General features: G+C 39.7%; 1 protein-coding gene across 13 annotated transcripts in view; it reads left to right on the plus strand.

Moving 5' to 3' along the window:
* Supt20h (SPT20 homolog, SAGA complex component) overlaps positions 1-20,329 on the plus strand; it is a 34,426-nt gene that overhangs the window by 12,547 nt on the left and 1,550 nt on the right. For 8 of the 13 annotated variants that reach the window (XM_021158930.2, XM_021158935.2, XM_029474982.1 and 5 more), the window contains 17 exons: positions 1,317-1,433; positions 1,545-1,598; positions 2,770-2,909; positions 3,545-3,701; positions 3,787-3,843; positions 4,915-4,986; positions 6,598-6,755; positions 7,730-7,756; positions 8,274-8,306; positions 9,221-9,329; positions 9,679-9,778; positions 10,061-10,216; positions 11,879-12,185; positions 12,770-12,927; positions 13,810-13,865; positions 15,914-16,033; positions 19,245-19,350. In XM_021158930.2, coding sequence (XP_021014589.1) covers positions 1,317-1,433; positions 1,545-1,598; positions 2,770-2,909; positions 3,545-3,701; positions 3,787-3,843; positions 4,915-4,986; positions 6,598-6,755; positions 7,730-7,756; positions 8,274-8,306; positions 9,221-9,329; positions 9,679-9,778; positions 10,061-10,216; positions 11,879-12,185; positions 12,770-12,927; positions 13,810-13,865; positions 15,914-16,033; positions 19,245-19,350 — 1,927 coding nt within the window. Of the gene's footprint in view, positions 1-1,316; positions 1,434-1,544; positions 1,599-2,769; positions 2,910-3,544; positions 3,702-3,786; positions 3,844-4,914; positions 4,987-6,597; positions 6,756-7,729; positions 7,757-8,273; positions 8,307-9,220; positions 9,330-9,678; positions 9,779-10,060; positions 10,217-11,178; positions 12,186-12,769; positions 12,928-13,809; positions 13,866-15,913; positions 16,034-19,244; positions 19,351-20,329 lie in introns of those variants that run through there. The other 5 variants (XM_029474987.1, XM_029474988.1, XM_029474985.1 and 2 more) reach the window with 4 other exon arrangements.

Below are 20,329 nucleotides of genomic sequence, written 5' to 3' on the forward strand. Positions count from 1 at the left end.
TTATCACTTCAGAACTACTTCCAAGCTTGTCTGTGATCTCCTTTTTATCGTCTTTCTTTGCTCACCTATCCAGCACTCCTTAGCTGACTCTACTGGTGTGGCATCATTAGTCATTTTCTGTTTGAATTTCAGTCGGTCAGTATACAGGTGGAATGTTGCGTGCCTTTCATCCCAGCATTGGGGAGAGTCAGAAGTTAAAGGCATCTTCAGCTTCATGTTCATTTAATAAGTAAAGTAAATAGAAAAATGATTACAGGGAGAACAGTTTACACACGTGTGGTTGTTTGGGGAATGTCGGATGGATGAAGATACTGCCAATAGCTGGATGTTTAACTGAGTTGATTAGAAGAGGGTTGTTCTCATTAATCTCAGCTAGAGGAATAGCGAGTGGTTGGCCTTAGGTGGCAGATTATGTGCTGTATAGAGCCTTAAGAGCAGGAGTGATTAGAATAACTAAGCAGGTGTAGGTATTGGTATACTAAGCTCCCAATGCTAACAACAGAGTGGCAAAAGGTGCAGTGTTGGCTTAATGGAACATTGTAAATAGTCGTTGTCGAGATTGTGATTAGTAGATCCCGAGCATAAATAGTAGTGCTTTAAAGAAAGCGTGCACACAAGGAAGTAGCTCCTAGATTAACTGTTAGGATTGGGTCTGGTTGATTAAAGGTAATGACTACTATGGTGGTATTGACTTGTATTTGAGCACAAATAGCTGTAATGGTGTAAAATCCCTGGACATACATATGTGAGGGATGGATGGTAGGTGAGTTGCAGCAGAGTGCTAAGGTTTCTTAAGCCTGCAACACAGCATGGTTGAGAGTTAAGTCTGTGGCTAGCTCCTCTTGTTATTTCACTCTAAAAGTCTAGACATTGTAGGAAAACAAATAGTGAAGGCTTATCTAAAGGCTGCAATTCTGGCACAGTTGATTGACAGTGTGTAACAGTGACACACTACATAACAGTGCACAGCTAGCAGAGTGCAATGATGAGCCCGGGAGCTACGTACAGTCTCAGGAACTACGGTAACCTCCCCTCTAACGGACGCCAGAGTCATCCTGATGTCAGTGGATACAATTGCTCTTTATAATGATGAACCTAGAAATAAATAAATAAATAATCCTCTTTAGCAGTTTATATAATGGTATATCCAGTAAAGAGACCCACTGAATGTGTAGAGCTTAGAGAATGTGAACCATTCACTACATGCTTGCTTATTTTGCTGAACTAACGAGTTATTATTTGAAAGCTTGTATATTATCTGAAAAATGACATTTACCTGAATGTGTTTGGTTTGTTTTTTTTTTTACTTAAAACAGGTTAATATTTTTCATTGTGGATGTGTGATAGCAGAAATACGTGACTATAGGCAGTCCAGTAATATGAAGTCTCCTGGTTACCAAAGTAGGCACATTCTTTTACGTCCAACAATGCAGGTATGGAAAGTTTAATTAGAAAGTACTGTTTTTTGTTTTTGTTGGATTTTTATTAAATGTCCATATATTTGTAAGAACATACCTGTTTTTTAAATGTTTTGTTTTTTCTAGACTTTAGTCTGTGATGTCCATTCTATAACAAGTGACAACCATAAGTGGACCCAGGTTAGTTCTCTCTCTAACCCCAAGTAGGCCACACTCAGTGTGAAGCATCAGTGAGACACTCCCTTTGCTGATGTTAGAGTGGTGTGTTAGGTTGGATGCTTGGGGACCAAGGTTCCCTTACGAGCTTTAGGGTCTTGTACTTCCTGTATATTTAGAAATCCCTCAAGGAACTACTTATAGTCCAGTCCCAGTTGTTTCCAGCCTTGCTGATAAACTGGAGTTAACTTAACCAATGAAGCCTAATGTAAAAATTGGTTTTTTATCCTCTTGAACAAAAGCTTCATTCCTACTATTGAAAACAAATAGATTGTGATTTTCCTTCATATAGGATTCTATAATTCTACAGGAAGCCTGGCTTTTATCCCTTCCTTCCTCCATCCCTTTCTTCCTTTCTTTTCTTTTCCTTTTTGAGGTAAGATCTCTAACCTAGGCTGGCTTGGGATTTGAGATCCTGCTCCCTGAGCCTCCTGAGGTCTGAGAGTAAAGACCTATCTCTCTCTCTGTCTCTCTCTCTGTCTCTCTGTCTCTCTGTCTCTCTCTCTCTCTCTCTCTCTCTCTCTCACACACACACACACACACACACACACACACACACGGTCTAACAGGACTTCTTAGTGCTGACATCAGCTAATTGATACTCTAGTTCTAGCTCTTGTTTACCTGTTGCTTTGGAGAGAAAATGTCAGTAATGTGAGGTTACCCTCTGTGAAATGTGCTTGTGAATTAAGATTCAGTTTATCTGTAACTCGTGAGTGATGAGGTTTAATCTGGGCTGTTATTTTCCTATCTATAAGGTTGAAAGTTGTTCTTGCTAGAGACAAACTTGCAGTCAACACTAGAGAGCAGAAAGCATCATTCTCTTAAGCCAAGGACTAGTAAACTCGAGAGTATAACTATTCTCAGTTATTCTACCATTTCTGAATACACTATTTTAAACAGCCAAATAAATACCCACTCTGTGGATGTGACTGTTTTATAAATCATGCAGATAATTCGGTTTCCATTAGAAGTTTCTTTATCTTGTCAGATTTACATGTTAATGTTCAAACTTGAGTTACTGCTACATTCACTTTAGTCTTCAGCAACTTCCTGAGAATATTTCTGCGTTAAATGATGTATATTTACATTATCAAAAATGCATCTGAGGCTGACATACAACTGTGTATTTCAGGAAGACAAACTTTTGCTTGAGAGCCAGCTGATTCTAGCTACAGCAGAGCCACTGTGTCTTGACCCATCTGTGGCAGTAGCATGCACTGCAAATAGGCTGCTCTATAACCGGCAGAAGATGAACACTCGCCCAATGAAACGGTAACCACCAGCACTTGGGTAACACAGGCTCTTAAGTTTGACATTGTTGCTAGCCAGAGTGCCCTTTCCCTCGGCATGTGAGTGCTGGAATTTCTAAGTTCAAAAATGGGATTTTTCATGGCCTTGTATTGTGGATTTATGTTAGACCTTTTTAAAAAATATTTTCTGCATTATTATAAAGTAATATTTTCCTCAGTCTTTTAAAGAAGGAACTTTTATAAGTTTAGGGTCTGTTCACCAAAATGGTTGTGAGGCTGGAAGAAGACTAGATAGAGACAGAGGGATCTTTGCTTCATTGCTTCTCAACACTAACTGGAATCAGTTAACAAGGAAGCAATGTGTAACTTAACGAGTTCTGAGAAAATACAATCACAATTTTAGAGATTAGTTTATAATGACTGCCTCTCTAGTTCTGGATTCAAACTAGTGTGGCTCCTTGGTCATGAGTATTTTGTCTTGTTCTTTTTCTTTCACCTGTGCTTAAAGCTTGCTGGTGTGAAAGTTGTATTTATAGATGTGTGTGTGTGTGTGTGTGTTTTGTAAGCAGGTGTCTGTGGTGGACTCTGTGGCCGGTGTGTGCTCCTTCTTCCCCGTGTGTTATGAGTTGCTGCTTCATTGCTTCCTGTCTATTGTAGGTGTTTGAAGAGGTACTCCAGGTCCTCCCTGAACCGGCAGCAGGACCTCTCTCACGGCCCTCCTCCCCCTCAGCTCAGATTGCTTGATTTCTTACAAAAGCGGAAGGAAAGGAAAGCAGGCCAGCATTATGACCTCAAAATTTCCAAAGCAGGAAATGTAAGTAGTCGCTAAGGTGCTCGCCATACTAATAGCTGGCTGTGCTTTAGGGTTTTTGTATGACTGTACTGTTTTTAATTTTCAGTGTGTAGACATGTGGAAACGGAGCCCCTGTAACTTGGCTGTGCCTTCTGAAGTAGATGTAAGTTCATGAAAAGCTGTATGCTAACACAGGGTCAAAGGCCAGCATTAGGAAGCCAGTGCTGTGAGGAAGTGAAGGGAAAAAAAAACAGCTTGTTTGAAACAGAAAAAATTGTCATTTCAAGAGTCTGTGATATCAGTCATGTAAGTCTGTGGTATTGAGTGGACTGCCAATCCAGCCTCAGTTAGTTACATAGAGCATAAATTTGAATAGAGTTCTGTGTTAGGAGCAGAAATAATGTTAAGGCTTCCAAATGTGGAAAGAGTATGGCATATTTTATATAGTGACAAGAAATGACCTTGTGTCTTTCTGTAGTGGTCCTTCATAATTAACTCAAAATGCTTCCATGTTCAAGCTGGTAAAATTTAAAGATGAGTAATCTTAGAAATTTGGAATTACCAAGAGTGTTCTTTACTAATAATTCATCAGACACATGAGTGCTAAGTGATCATAAAGGCGCTATAAAGGACTATTTTATACTTCATTTGTTGTTTCTCTTAGTGTGTATTTTTTAGATATATATTTGGTGTGTGTGTCCATGTGCAGACTATAACACATATGGAAAACCAGAGAACAACCATGGAGGGATGAGTCTTTGCTTCTACCACGTTATTCCTGGGCTGCAGACTCAGAACTTCAAGTTTCAGTGGCAAGAACCTTTACCTGCTAAGCAATCTGGCCAGTTTACTTAATTCTTTATGATAGTTGTTTCAAAAATTATTTACTATTTCAAGAATGCTTTTTGTAACAATTCTAACAGTTCTTGCTGTTTTAACAGTTAAAGCACAAAGCCAGAGACATCTATAGACTATGTATACAAACCAAGAAAGAGAACCATATTATCTTCTTGTTGCATATGCGGCCCCCAGGCAGCCAGTGCTCTTAACCATCTGCAGTCCCACATGCTACACTTAATTAAACATATCAGGAGGGTTTCAAACTTCTTAGAGACAAGTGCTTGGTGATACTGCTGGCTGAAACCCTTGTGCCCACATTGATTCTGTGAATTGTGCAGGTTCTTGTCTTTGTTCCGATACTGATTATATTTTATTCATCATCTTCATTGTTTAGGTGGAAAAATATGCTAAAGTGGAGAAATCCATCAAATCTGATGACTCCCAGCCAACAATGTGGCCAGCCCATGTGAGTAATCAATTCCAGTCTCCTTGACTAATGATCCAGTTGCCCGTGTATTTTTTTGTTTGGAGACAGTGTCTCTTTTGGCCCAAACTGGCTTCAAACTTGTAGTGTAGTCAAGGTTGACCTCAGACATGCTGATCCTCTTGCTTTCACTGCCCAGGTGCCAGATGTGCCTCTTCCGTATTGTAAAGTATGTTGTTTATAAGGTGGGCTCTGAAGTTATTAAACAGAAAACAACTTTTAATGTATAAGGTTTTTTTTAAAGTGCATTTGAAGCGCTTGTGGGCTTCAGGAAAATATAATTAACCCTGAGTGTATTTTTCACTTTACAGAGCAGTTTTATTATAACACTACCTTTTTATGTGGGGCATTGGAGCCCATGCCTGTAATCTCAACTCTTGGAGGCAGGGGCAGGAAGCTCTCAACTTGAAGGCCAGTCTGAGCCACATAGGGAGCTATTCAAAAACCAAATTAGGAGTCCAGCCCAATGGTACATAACTGTAAGTCCAGAATAAGGAAACTGCTACTGGGAAAAAGATGTCTCTGAGACAGCCTGGGCTACAGAGTGAGGCTCTTTCAGAAAACTAGTGCAATGTTCTGTCCTGCCTACTTGGTGGTGGTTCTCACCTGTCTTGTTTCAAATTAGTGTGTTCTTGTAAAGACGTTGTTTGAGCGGTGGTCTCCTGTGTGACCGAGGCTTGCCTGGAACTTTGCTTCTTTTCAGCTGCTCTCTCATTTGTCACCATTCTGCCACCTGCCTCTGCCCTCTGAGTACTGGGATTACAGGCATGTGCCACAGTGCCTGGCTTAAAGACAGCTCTGAAGGGAAATGATCTGATGCTCTTATTGTAATAGTTTCTTAAAGGGAGAAATTGGAGTAACATTTTGGATGGACTCTAAGCACAAGATAATCAGATTTATAGACATCTTTAGGATGTTTTGTATGAATGGCCTATGACAAAAATATTTCCACTTTCAAACTTTATACTCAGATTGTTAACTATTACAGTTGTATGTACAATGAATGAATCTCTGAGTGTCTTCCTGGCTTGAAGAGCTGCAACATTGGAACACTTAGCATAAAGGACAGTAAAGAAAGGGCTCTGTGAACTATAGTTCCCTCTGAGGGCTTGGGTTGTTACATTCCTTTACATTTATTTATTTGTTTATTAGTTGTAAGACAGGGTCTCATATAGTTCTGGCTGGCCTGGGACTTATTGTATAGACCAGGCTGGTCTTGAAAGAGATGAGCCTGCCTCTGCCTCCCAACTGCTGGAGTTAGACACATGCCAGCACACCTGACCAGTCCATGTACCTGTACTGTGGGCATGGCCACACCAGCCCTGGGCTTTGTTTGACATTTGGATGAGACACTACTTGTTAAGTGCTGTGATAATGTTCAGTCATTTTTTTTATACTTTTCATTGTGTGAAGAAATGTATAACACTTTCCTAATAAATGACTCAATAACATGCACAATCATACGTGGCCTTAAACATTCCTTCAGTGCCATGTATATAGCAGACAGAGGTTAGTTTTTATTTTATTATTTGTTGTTGTTGATAATTTTTGCTACTTGAGAAGAAATTACTTGGGATTCTCTGTTCTTTTCAGGATGTAAAAGACGATTATGTATTTGAATGTGAAGGTGGTAGTCAGTATCAGAAAACAAAGCTGACCATCTTGCAGTCTCTTGGGGATCCACTTTACTATGGTAAAATACAGCCGTGGAAAGCAGATGAAGAAAATGACAGCCAAATGTCTCCATCCCAGTGAGTCCTGATGAGTATATGTAATAGACAGGGCCATCCAGAACCTATAGAGAGCTACCAAGGAGCCCTTGCTAGCTGATGAATACATTTCCCTCTGAGGGTTTGGTACCTGATATAGAACAGTGTGTTTTGACAGTGGATGTAAGGTTGAATGCAGTTGCCAAGTTTTCTAAGTTACTTAGAGTTAGTTTTTAAAGTGCAGATAATTATATTCAGGATAGTCTTGGGATTTTGTTGTTGGTATATTTTATATTACTGGCAATTTATGTAGTTGATTTTCTAAATGGAACATCATTAGTACAGGCTACTAATTATCATTTTTGGTTTGGGAGTAACTGGGGGTGTGTAGGCAGGGTCTGTGACTCCCTAGTTTGCCTGGAACATGTTATGGAGACAAGGCTGGTCTCAACTCCCTGAGATCAGCCTGCCTTTGTCGCTGCCTTCTGAGTGCTGGGATAATTTTGATTGTATGGTTACTTTGGTATTTGTTTTTTTTTGTTTGTTTGTTTGTTTTTGTTTTTTTTTTTAACAAATCACGAAATGAAAAAAAAAGTATTCAGTTGTATGTCAAATTATTGTTAAAACCTTTACCAAAATTTGTGAAGAACGATGGGTGTTAGAGTTACTTCGCTCATACCTAGGTAACAGTCAACACGAAGAGCTAGCAGCAATTTGTGGGTTAACAGCTATCAGCTGGTTTGATTATGCATATCTCTGAAGTTCTTCCCTCATTCACCATTGTGGCTGTGCCAGCATGGCTACAGTATAAGGCACCGCACCTTTACAAAAGCTGTGCCTTTGTAAAGGTGCGGTTCCCATGGCCATGGACTGCTTCGGGGAGACGGCTGATGCCCCTGCCGTTATTCTGCAGGGTCTGCACTCTTCCACGTTCTTCCATGTTCAGAACCTGAGAGCTATGAAGCTTAGGTTTGGCTTTCCTTAACTGAGTGCTTCTCTTTTATTTTGTATTTCAGCTCCTCTGATGATGACCATTCAAACTGGTAATTAAAAAATAAGATTCACTTGTTTTAATATGTTAAGTTATAATGTCAAAATTTTTAAAAAACTGGAAAAGATTTCTTTTTTTAATATTTCTTAGAAACAATTTTTGTTTCAGTTGGCAATAAGCTTTCATCTTGTGTAAAATAAGTTTAAGAATGACTTCCAGAATTGAGTTAAGTGAATGAAAATCCACAGGCCTCTCAGTAGTTGAGTAATTTTACTAGAGGGACAATGTTTGTAAACTTGTATAGTGGTTCTTGGTAATTTTATTCTAGATTGTGTAAATTACAAATAAGCATTAAAATAAATTTCTCCTAAGGTAAGCCAGCCAAATTGATTATTTTATGATGAATGTACAACTTGAGCATTATCTCTCATGTTTAATTAAATTTTTAATGTAATGATTCATCGGTAGAGTTTTAAATGAATTTGTAATGTAGTGATGTGACTAAGTGATTAACTCAAGCTGTTTTAAGACACTCTTGCCTGAGACTTGTCTTTCTTGATACGTTTTAGGTTTGTCATTGGTTCAAAGACTGACGCAGAGAGGTAAAGTGCGTTTGCTTCTTTATTTAGTGTTGGTTAGAGTGGGTGTGAAGCTGTATTTTTGCAGGGGAGAATATTCTATATTTGAGTCATGGATGTTGATTTTGCTACTTATTTAACTGGACGTTCCATCATTATTACTCTCTTGGGTAAATCACTTAAAATCTCTGAGGTACATTTTCTTGATATTTCAATGAGCATTGATAAAGACTATATAAGATAGTTTGTTTGAGGTAAGAATACTTAGGTATATGAGACATGATTTTAAGGACGTTAAGGACGAAGTTTATAATCCAAGTCTAAGGGAAAAGAAATAAGACATTTTGTTGTCTGTTTATTGGTTTAATTATATTGTAATCAAGGATGACCTTATAATTTCTATATTAGAAATAAAATCTTAAAAGTATCCCTTTAGGTGCATTCATTTATGATAGTTAGCAGAGAAGATTTAAACATTGCCGTGTCATTGGAAACATGAGAGAATGGTTCTGTTCATGACATTCATTTAGTGTGTGTGCTTGTGCTGCTCCTCACAGGTGGGTGGCATGTGGAGTTGGTTACTCCCTCCACCGCAGGGGTTCAGGGGAGTGTACCTAGGTTGTCAGGCTTGGAGGCCATCTCCACAGCACAGAACACAGTTTTTAAGGCAGGGTTTCCTCATGTAGCTCAGTCTAGTCTTGGTCTCTTGAGCAGGCCCTCTGCCTTTCTGCTGTGGAACAGTTGGCCTGTGCTATGTGGCTGATGAGAATTCACCTTGAGGCTCTGGGTTTAGGTCTTGGAACTTGTGGTTGGCAGTTAGGGGCACTTGTCACGCTGTGATTTTTCTTTTCCTATAATAATAGCATTACTTATTTCCTGTATGACTTGTGTTTAAGACAAATTTGGCCAATCCTTACTTATGTTTCCTAACATTTTAGGGTAGTTAACCAGTACCAGGAGTTGGTCCAGAATGAAGCCAAATGCCCAGTGAAGATGTCACACAGCAGTAGTGGTTCAGCCGACCTCAGTCCAGGGGAGGAGGCAGAAGTACGGTGACACGGTTCCGACCTTGTACCCATTGTTTGTCAAGGAGTCTCAGAGACGGGGAAAAGCACAGCAGTTGTAATCTGGCTTTCACTTTTAGCTTTTTATTATTCCATTTCATGTTTAATTAAAGCTTCCAACGTCCTCAATGATAGGTACAGGTTGTTATTCCTGTTAAAGAATAGAGAAGGCTGGCAGGGTTCCTTCACTTCCTGCCCTTCCCGGGACTCACCTCACTGCAGACGCTACAGTCCGTGAGTGTCTGATTCTGAGTACAGTTAGGAATCTCAGGTAGGAATTCTAATGATACTAATTTATCTTAACAGTTGTGTTTAATGTCACTTCTCAACAGGCGGAGGCCTCGTCCCTTCAGTCTTCTGTTTTGGGAAAGGGAGTAAAACACCGACCCCCACCCATCAAACTTCCCCCAGGCTCAGGAAATAATTCCTCAGGTACTAGCGGCATCCTCACCTCTGACCTAGTAGTAGGTGCTTTCTTAAAACGGTACTCACTTTTACTGTCATAAGTCACAGAATTGTGACTTAGGAATAGGGAAAAGACTTTCTTCTTTTTCTGTGTATTCGTGACTGTGTGACTATGTGAATACCTTTGCTCCTGGAGGTAGCAGATGTGGGAGGGTTGTGAGATCCGAGCTCTGGTCTGTAGGATTGCTCAAGTGCTCTTGTATTGACTGCAGCAGCTCTCCAGCCCTAGAATAACTTGTACTCTTCCAGGTAACTATTTCACAGCACAGCAGGCCAGCAGCTTCCTTAAATCTCCAACTCCTCCTCCATCATCCAAGCCAAGCCTTTCTCGGAAGTCTTCTGTGGACCTCAGTCAAGTTAGCATGCTTTCTCCTGCTGCCCTGTCACCTGCCAGCTCATCCCAGAGTGAGTCATGATTTAAACTCTTGCTCAAATTTTCCTACATTTTTGCATTGGTGTTTCTTGAGGCAGCTGTTATTCAATCTGTGAATAGTGAAATTTGAATGTACTGTGTACCCAAAATGTGTAAGTTGCATGAAACTCCAAGTAGACTTCCTGTTGGCTGTATGTATTCCGTGTTTACTGTAACTGTATTTGCTTTCTGTATCTGTGTATGCACTTTGTGTATACCGTTCCTTTAGGCTTGTTGCCTAAACAACTTAAAAATTTACCTGGCAATAAGATTGCAAAATATGATTTACAGTGCACCCTAGGATCTTTTTTTCTTACTATATAAACTGTGGCTAATACTAAAAAGAAAATGTGAGAATGAATTATTGAAGGTACTATCTCTATCTTTGTATGTGTAAGACACCAGCTGGTTCCAAGGTTACATGCAATAAATGAAAAAGTGTAGTATTTGAGAGCATGCCTACACTGCTGTAAGCGATCATTAAATGTGATAATCTGAACATAGGAAAATAGAAAGAATTCTCACTTCTGGATTTCCTTTTTTAACAGCAAGTGGAGACTTAGGAATAATAGACTAAATTTGGGATAATATCTTCAAATGAATATCTGAATAAGTTAGGTACTAATTTGGGGGGATTCCAGTTTTTTTTAACTTTTTTCTTTTTCTTTTTTTTTCCTTTTTTTGCTTGGTGGCTAGTGTGGGCTGTCAGTGTACTGCACAGTGCTAAGATGGTCCTAGATATTAACACCTGCATCCCGATAGCTCAAAAGGTGTAATTTTTCTGCCTTCTTGTTTTGCACAAAGAAAAATAAATAAATTTTCTGAAAGTCTTGTTGACACTTCTCATGTTGTGGGTATGGATTGTGGTGATCTGCTGCAGCACACAGTTGTTGTGTTAAGTCAGGGTGGAGTGACAGCTTCTGGACATTCACATCTCTCTCCTTTCTTTCTGCAGGACATGAAAGCTAAAAAGGAAACACCTCAAGAGCTTTGCTTTACTTTTTTGGTTTCATTTTAAAATTTTTTTTTAAGTTGATAAAACTGTGCATACTTCATTCACAACAGATTTTCTATACATTCACCATTTAACAGAAGTACACAGTTACTGTTAAAGATGCAGTATTATCTATAAAGTACCTGCTTTATTCTCTGTAAATTTCTTTATCAGGGTAAACGTGATATTTTGGGAATTAAACATGTATATCTGAGTGCCATAACTGATAGCTTGTGTACTTACTAAATATGTTAACAGTTTATCTCCGACAGTTAAACTAAAATAAGCAGTATTTTTTTAAAGAAGTCTTAAATTAGTGAAATCACGAGTAACAAAAAATTAACTTAAATTCATTCTCAGCTTTGTAGGCAAAAGACAGCATGTAGGAGACTAACTTTTTATTGGGTGTTGTGGTAGAGTGTAAGTGTATTTCCACTGTTAACTGTGATCCGAGTGGGGTTTCTAGGTGATATACTGCATCCTTAATTGTAATTGAGTGTAGCAACACTCGTGGATCGTGTAGAGAGTTAACACTCACAGTTAACTGCTTTTAAACAAATTGGAACAAATTTGTCAGTGCTAAGTAAGATTCCATTAACCGTCTTTTAAAGGACCAGCCATCTATAACAAACTAGCAATGTTTATTTTTCTCAATGAGCAGGATCTGGAACTCCTAAGCCATCTCCTCCTACACCAACCCCTTCATCGGTCCCACACCCTCCTGACGCTCAGAACTCAGCTCCTAGTACCCCTTCAGCCACCCCATCTCCCCAAGATTCAGGCTTCACCCCTCAGCCCACTTTGTTAACTCAGTTTGCTCAGCAGCAAAGGGCTCTGAGCCAGGCAATGCCTGTGACAACCATTCCTCTTTCTACCATGGTAACGTCCATAACAACAGGAAGCTCGCTCTCCCCGGTCATGGCAGACTCTGCTGGGCTAAACTCCGTCAGTGTAGTGAGCTCTGCTGGGTAAGTTGACAATGTTAAAGACAGTTTTATTTGGGAGATGAAGATAAATTGCTTATTATACTGAAAGGTAGTTTTTTATATGGTCAGGAGCTGTTTCATATGAATGATAGTTTTAATAACAAATTTATTACCTGTACAAAGATGTACTTCCCAGTTGGCCAGATTTTGTCATTTGCCTGTTAATGTCTTTAATCACTTGAGCAGGACTTTGCTTCTCTGTATTCCGAAGTGTCTAAGGATATGCTCAATACTTAAGGCAGCTTTTCACACTTCAGTAGTAAGAGAAAACTTGGCCTAGAAAATGAAAAGTTAAAAAAATGATTGTATTTATTTTGGGGTGTGTGCCACAGTGTATGTAGAGGTCATTGGGTGACTTGCATATTTTGGGTTTTTTTCCTTCTACCATTTGCATGTTCGGGCTTAGTGCAAGTGCTTGCTGAGCCATCTCACCTGCCCTAGGAGTTCATTTTTAATTTGGAAGTGATGGTAGTTGCTTTATAGCCTTTTGTTGTTGTTTTTACTGAAGGATTGTGAGGCTGGTATTTGTTTTCACTGTGTGTAACCGTCTGTCCCTTCCCCTGCAGTGGAGCCCAGGCTCTGAAGAGTGGCTCAAACTCCATGCTGGGCTGTGACACTGGGGCCATACCTCCTGCAGGAAAAAGCCTGTGCAGCGGCCTTCTGCCATCAGGAGGTCTTGTAGCAAACACACTGCCCAGTGCCGTGCAGGCAGCTCCTCAAGCAGGTTAGAATAAAGTCCATGGGAAAGGCTTTGCTAAAAGCATTAAGTGTTGCTTCATAAAGTTTTATTTCTTAGATACTTGAAAAGCCTTTTGTAGTTCTGGTATCAGATAACCACGTAGCAAACAGCTTCTAGGAAGAAACCTGTTAAATCTATAAGTCTATGCACATTATGTCTTCTGATATGAAATAAATATTGAAATTATTTTTAGTTACCTTATTCTTGTCTATGTAGTAATACTCCAGAGAAAACAAGACAAATATATATTCTACTGGAAACAATATAGCATGGCAGCCAAAAAAGCCTAGATTCTTAGTTTTGTAATCTTTGGAAGTTGCTTTTTTCCATCATTTCCCCCAGAAATAAAGTAGTGATAGTAATAATAATGTGTCTAATTGGAAAATGAATTATAGGTTAGTGAAGTAGTCACACTGTCGCTAGGCCAAGAGGAACATTGTGTGTTGCTATTCTTTGTAGTAGTAGCAGGTCTTGGGTAGCTATTACCATGTGGCTAAAGTCAGATGGGAACAGGTGATTGGTATTTTGTATGCGAAGTTTAGCATTTGTGTGTGTAGGTGAGGAAGGTAAGCCACTGACAGTTAATGTGCTTGCGCAGTGCTGATAGTTTTGTTACCATCATGGTGTATACATAACCCTAGGGGACTTCTTTCAATAGTAAGAGAAGTGAAAAAGTCTTTAGTGCCTCACATCTTAGAATACAATGTCAATATTGACAATAAAATGGCTCTTTTGTGCAAGTGTTTTAAAATTATGTGTAAATTAGTCATTTGGAGAAAGGACAGTAATGTATTTTCACATGTTGAAGTATAAATTTTCATCTGTAATATTTTCAGTTCCATTATAACCATTAGTTTTATTTAACAGGTATCCCATTTGGTTTACAAAATACTTCAAGTCTCAGGCCTTTAAATCTACTCCAGGTAAACATGAAACAATACTTTTGATTGAAATTTTTATATTTTGATTTTTAAAAAACAATGTATATTTATACATGTCAGCTTTTGAAGTTTATCTGGAATCTTCTAAGTAGTGCTACCTTTATGTAGTTATGTGCAAAATAATAATAATAATAATAATAATAATAATAATAATAAAGGGTGTTCTGTTGATGAAGCTTTCATTGTCTTTACTCCCTGCCTGGTCTTTATTCCCTACCTCAAAGGGAATTCCTGAAAAGGCACCTGCCTACAAAAGTAGCAGCAGGAACACTTGCAGACATTTGTCCTAGTTTTTGTGCTTGAGGGCTTCAAAATGTGTGAATGCATTATTTTCTCCATCAATGATTATGCTCTCTTAATACAGTGACAGATAACTGCTTCTCATTCTGAAAATGTTTGTTGGGTCTAATATATATCTGATGATGAGGCCTTGCCTTTTTTACATTACTCTGTCACCCTACCCATAGAGCAACAGAAAATGAGCCTGCTTCCCATGGGTAAGGCCTGAAGGCCCAGCAGAGAGAGGAGAGAACTAAATAGAACGGGCTGGGTCCTATGCTAGCTCTTTACTTGCTGGGCCCTCCACCTTCTCCTTGTTACTTATCCAGTTACCCTGGCTTGTTCCACATCCCCTTCTTTATATGTCATCCTTTTTAGTTAGCATATAAAATAATGAGTTTCACTATGACATTTTCCATACTTACACTCACCCCTCTTCCTAACCTGCTGCTTCCATGCTGGTCCTCTTGCTCCCTCCACATAGTGCCCCTTCTGCTTTGAGCGTGTGCTCAGCTCTCTAAAATGTGAACTCTATATACTATTAGATGCTTGCTGGTTCTTCTGCACTTTTCTGCTGTTACTCTCAACTTGTTTTACCCTCTTCTTCAAGGTCCTTTAAGCTAGTAACTTGGAAAATGGATAGTTGTTTACAGAGAACTTAAAAGGTAGACCCAAAGCTAAAGATCTAATGATAATGCCGAGCTGTGGGTTATTAGGAAATAGCAATACCTGGCAGATGAGCTAATTTCATATCCAGTCGTAACTGAGTGGGAAGTCTGCTATGAACTAAAACTATTTCTGTACCTGGTATAAATACCCTGTGAGTACCTGCAGACCAATTGCATAGCCATCACTGCTAATGTGCACACAGCTAGAGATGGCTCTGCTCTAATTAGAATCAATTTCCTTCATGTTGTGTTAACCTGCACCTTAAGTCTTCTGTGACAGAGATAACAAGAAATGTGGACAAAGCCATCTTGTCTGCTAGGAAAGAAGTCCTGAGCATGGACAAATGGCAGATTTAGTGGGTTTTGTTTTCTTAACCAAAGGATTGCTGTTTTTAAATTTAACTTGAATTCAAAATAAGAGTAACTTAGTCTCCATGTAAAGGCTCTTTGTTACCATCCCTAGAATTTCTTGCCCTGTTATATTAAATGGTAATTGTAGGGCTTTTGGCAAGACTCGAACAAATTTAAGGGCTGGGTTGTCTTACATCTATTTCTGAATTGTACACTTTTAACTTTTGAGACAGGGACAGCTTGTGAAGTTCAGGTTACCTTTGAACTCTGCCTTCTCTTGCCTCAGCCTACCAAGTGCTAAGAATACTAGCACTACAGTGTGTCCTTAGGCCCTGTTAGTTTGTTCAGTTCATAGCACATGCAATGATCATTTGTGCTGATCCACGAGAAGTGATAAATGTTTAATAATAAGGTGTAAATTTAGATACTATTAACTTGAATCAGGAAGATTTGTATTTGAAAATATACACCAAAAAGCAGTAGGACTTAAAAATAATTTCTGGGTGTTGCCTGCTGCAGGGCAGGCAGCCTGCTTTGTTTTGCTTCTGTGTGGAAGCCAGACAGAGGCTGATGCTGATCCATCATCACGCCTGCCTTCTCTTGCTGTCTTCATCTCTTTCTTCAGAACCTAAGATTGCCTGACTCCTAGTAAATTATCCATGAATGTTTTTAAGGAAATGTAAATATGAAAACAATGGAAAGGCAGCTAATTCTTGTTTAAATTCTGAATAGCTTCCTGGTGGTTCACTCATTTTTAACACCCAGCAGCAACAGCAGCAGACGCAGCTCCCTCACTTTATACAACAACCTCAGCAACCTGCAGCTTCCGGGTCCCAACTGCCAGAGGAGCAGGTATGGGATTCTTTTAGTGTACGTGCGTGTGTGCGTGCGTGTTCACTATAGAACTTAGAACTTTTCATATTTCTGCTGTTTTAATTTGTTGGAAGAAATAGTTTCAGGGTTGTTTCTCTTTTATTAACATCAGTAGCTGCCAGTTATTCTAATTATAGCTGTTTTGAATGTCCATCTTACAGACTGTCACACAGCCAGACGGTGAATGGCAGTCGGTCGCATGACTCCACCTCACAGTGTCTTTTCTGACCTGCCTATTAATCTTCTGCTCGTAGAAATGGATTGCTGTTGTAATAGATCTGTCTGCGTTGTTGGGAAGTATTAGGCAGTGGGAACAGACAGCAGCAGATACTGCACACTGCCAGTCAGGATGTAATTAAATAGGAACAGCAGTAAATTGAAGTCTGGAGAGAAAGGGAGAAGTGTGCCTGACTTGGATTACGCTGTAGAATCATTTAGGAAACTAAGCATCCTTATTCTTGGGTCCCACCTTGAGTGTCTCAGCTGATGCTGAAAACTACCCAGCCACCCTCTTGCCTAGCACTCCTTCAAGTCTGCAGTGGATGAAACTCACCCTCTAGTAGGTTTCTCAGAGAAGACATGTTGAAAACTTTTCCTGTATACTTAGCACACTATGGGGTTTGCTTTGCCGATAAGAGGTCTAGTTGTCTTTCTTACACTTTTTAAAAACAAATGTTGCTTGTTTCCTTTCTGTCCGTGTGTAGGGGATGGTGATGGTCAGAGGACTGGTGGGAAGAAGTTAAATGACCTTCTTCCACTCTTGGGTTCTGGGGTCAGTCTTGGGGACAAGTGCCTTCACTGGATGGAAGTTTACTGTTAGAGGTTTTTGTTGTTACTGTTGGTTTTGAGGCAAGCTCTTACTCTGTATTGCAACATAACTTGGAACTCAGCAGTCATTCTGCCCCAGCACCTAGGTGTGACCCTGCCAGCTGTTTGCCTATTTAAGTTTGCATTTTAGTAGTATTGAGTACATTCACATCATTGCACAAAGAATATTTTATTGTGCAAAGTTGAAACTTTTCATTTGTTTTGTTTTGTTTGAGACAGGGTTTCCTCTGTATAATAGCCCTGACTGTGCTAGAACTCGCTCTGTAGACTAGGCTGGCTTCAAACTCACAGAGATCAACCTGTCTCTACACCCCACCCCACCCCTACTCCCCCAGTTCTGGTAAGGCATGCGCCACCACCCAGCTAAATTGAAACTTTATACAGAGCTGATAACTTCCTCAGCCCAAACACTGGCAGCCACCGTAGTGTGTGCTGTGCTTCTGATCTTAGTCATCCTGAGTGCACAGTGCAAGGAGGCCGCTTCTTAGTCCGCATGTCCTTTTGTCTCTCTTACTGTGACAGCAGACAGATCATTCATTTGGATACGTGAACAGAACTTGTTGGGACTCAGAGATTGTCTTCCTTTCTGGAGACCCCGCACTGTTTGTTCTTCACCGTCCTGCTGCATTGTGTTGCATCCTCGCTATCAGGCAATGTGGCCCAGGGCACAGACTGTCCAGACCATCACTGACTGCTAACTGACTTGCTGACTTCTGCTGTTGGGCTTTTGTTACTTGTTTTGCTCAGTTTCTTGTGGTAGGGACCAGACTCAGGGCCTCCTGCAGGTTGGCATGTGGCTCTACCACTACACTTTCTGTTTCAGCCAGTTTTGTTTTGAGTAGCTGCTGTCCGAGTGAGTATAAGGTGAGAGTCTCCCTGACTGATGGAGTAGGACAGCTTTTCTGCATTTCTTTGAAAAATCAGTATATCCAAGTCCTTGGCCTATTTTTTTTTACTCGGGTTGTTTATTTTTGTGTTGTTCAGTTGAAGACATATATACATACTCGGTATGAGAGATTCCTAGTAAACCCTCCTGTTTTGGGTCTCTCTGGCTCGGGTCTGTCCTGTGCAGTTTGTACATTCTGCTCTTACCTCTTTGCTCTCTCTCTCTCTTACTCTACCTTTGGCTTCAGATTGGAGAAAGGATTGCCAGGTCAACTAACAAACCCTTTTCTCCTTTTGGTTTTTTTTTGTTTTGTTTTTATTTTTTGTTTTGTTTTCAAGACTGGGTTTCTTTGTGTAGCCCTGGCTGTCCTGGAACTCACTTTGTAGACCAGGCTGGCCTCGAACTCAGAAATCCACCTGCCTCTGCCTCCCAAGTGCTGGAATTAAAGGCGTGTGCTACCACTGCCCGGCCCTTTCTCCTTTAATTTCCTCTTAAGAGTTCTGCAGTTTTATCTTTCTTTTAATTTATTAAGATGCCTTCTTTTTTTGACTTTATATGATCTTGAGAGGGCTGACAAGAGTCTATCTTGTTAAAATATTTTTATGTATTTGGGTGTTTTGCTTGCATGTATATTTGTGCACCATGTACTTGCATGGTACAAGTGGAGGCCAAAGAGGATGTTGGGTCCCCTGGAACTGGAGTTAGAAATGGCTGAGTTAAGCCGGTCGTGGTGATGCACGCCTTTAATCCCAGCACTCGGGAGGCAGAGGCAGGCGGATTTCTGAGTTCGAGACCAGCCTGGTCTACAAAGTGAGTGCCAGGACAGCCAGGGCTACACAGAGAAACCCTGTCTCAGAAAACCAAAAAAAAAAAAAATAAAGGGCTGAGTTTCCATGTGGGTACTAGAAGAACAGCCAGTGCTCTTAACTGCTGAACCGTCTCTCTAGCCTGGATTATTTTAACTCTTATAATCCTATTTATTTAGTTGTTTTGCCAAAGGCCCTGAAGTTAAGTTTACCTTTAAGTTGTCTTATAAACCGTGTGTGTGTGTTTGTTTTGCAACAGAGCCTTACTATGTAGCTACGAAGCCCAGGGTAGCTTCGTAGTTCTGCATTAGATCCAAGCACTGGGATTGCCACATGAGGCACAGGCCCAATAATTTTCTAGATTATTGAGTTGAGTAATTTTAATTCAGTATTTTATTTATTTTATTTTATTTATTCTTTTTGCATTTTGAGTTTATTTTACAATAGCACTGTTCTGGATGTGATACAGGGTTTTTGATTTTAGGGTTTGTTTTTTGCTTATTGTTCATTCTGAAGGCTGGGTTTCCTATTTAGTACTTTCTTAGTTCTTGCTACTTCTACACTACTGTTAATTCTTCCTCATACATGAAAGAAAAGCTGTCATTTCACTGGCTCAGAAAAAGTTTTGCCCTTTTTGTACAAGCTATTTGCTTTTTTTCCCCCTTCTCAGGGTTCTGAACAAGGGTTAACTGCGCAGGAACAGGCCTTAGCTGCTCAGCAAGCCGCGGTTATCAACCTTACTGGAGTAGGAGGCTTTCCGCAGCCACAGGCAGCCGGTAGGTCCCCCTGACTTCCTATTGAGATCTCATTGTGTGCATTACTTACCTTTCCTCCTTGTGAGCAGTAATCAGAAGAACCTGAAGTAATAGTTAGCCAAGAGTTTTTTTCCTTTAAAAATTTGGCAGTTGATTAAAAAGATTGGTCTTAACAATCATTTTTTTTTTTACAATGATTAGCTGGCAAACTTTTACATATTTTTCTGAGTTTCTAGAAAGCTGTCAAAGCAGTTTTCATTGCTTGTACTGTAAATGGTTAATTCTGTTTTCTTGATTACCTAAGACCACATTTTCCTAGATCGCTTTTTTTTTTTTTTTTTTTTTTAAAAGACAGTTTCTCTGTATAGCCCTGGCCGTCCTGGAACTCACTCTGTAGACCAGGCTGGCCTCGAACTCAGAAATCCGCCTGCCTCTGCTTCCCAAGTGCTGGGATTAAAGGCATGGGCCACCACCGCCTGGCCTAGATTGCATTTTTTTTTTTTTTCTGTTTGTAGTTACAAGACTTAAATCTTCATAATTAGCAAAACTTCTGAGCTACTTGTTATAAAAATGAAACTAACTTGACTGCTCCCACTTTCAGTAGGAAATAATAAAGCAAAAGCAATTGAATTCATATTTGAATAAGCCATGTGATAGAATCTTATAAAAAAATTAATAAAGCTATAATGGGATTTGAGAATCAGTCAGTGATTGTTTGTGTGCTGACTGTGCCTTTAGATTTCTATAACTTGGCTTCCAAATTTACATGTCCCTTAGTAGGAGTTATCAATATCTTTGTTTTGAAAATAATTTTTACTAGAATTGTATAGTTTAGAAGTAGTGAACTTCCAAATGCAGATTTGTAAGTAATATCCCTGTGTCACCCAGGGCAGAGTTACACCAGCCGTGTGTGATTTGTGAAGAGAATTGTGGACAGATGTTGACAGTGTGTACGGTTTCAGAAAAACTGAGTCACATAGGCCAGGTCTTCAGCCTTTTG

The sequence above is a fragment of the Mus caroli genome, chromosome 3 (assembly GCF_900094665.2).
Source record: "Mus caroli chromosome 3, CAROLI_EIJ_v1.1, whole genome shotgun sequence".
Lineage (NCBI taxonomy): Eukaryota > Metazoa > Chordata > Mammalia > Rodentia > Muridae > Mus > Mus caroli.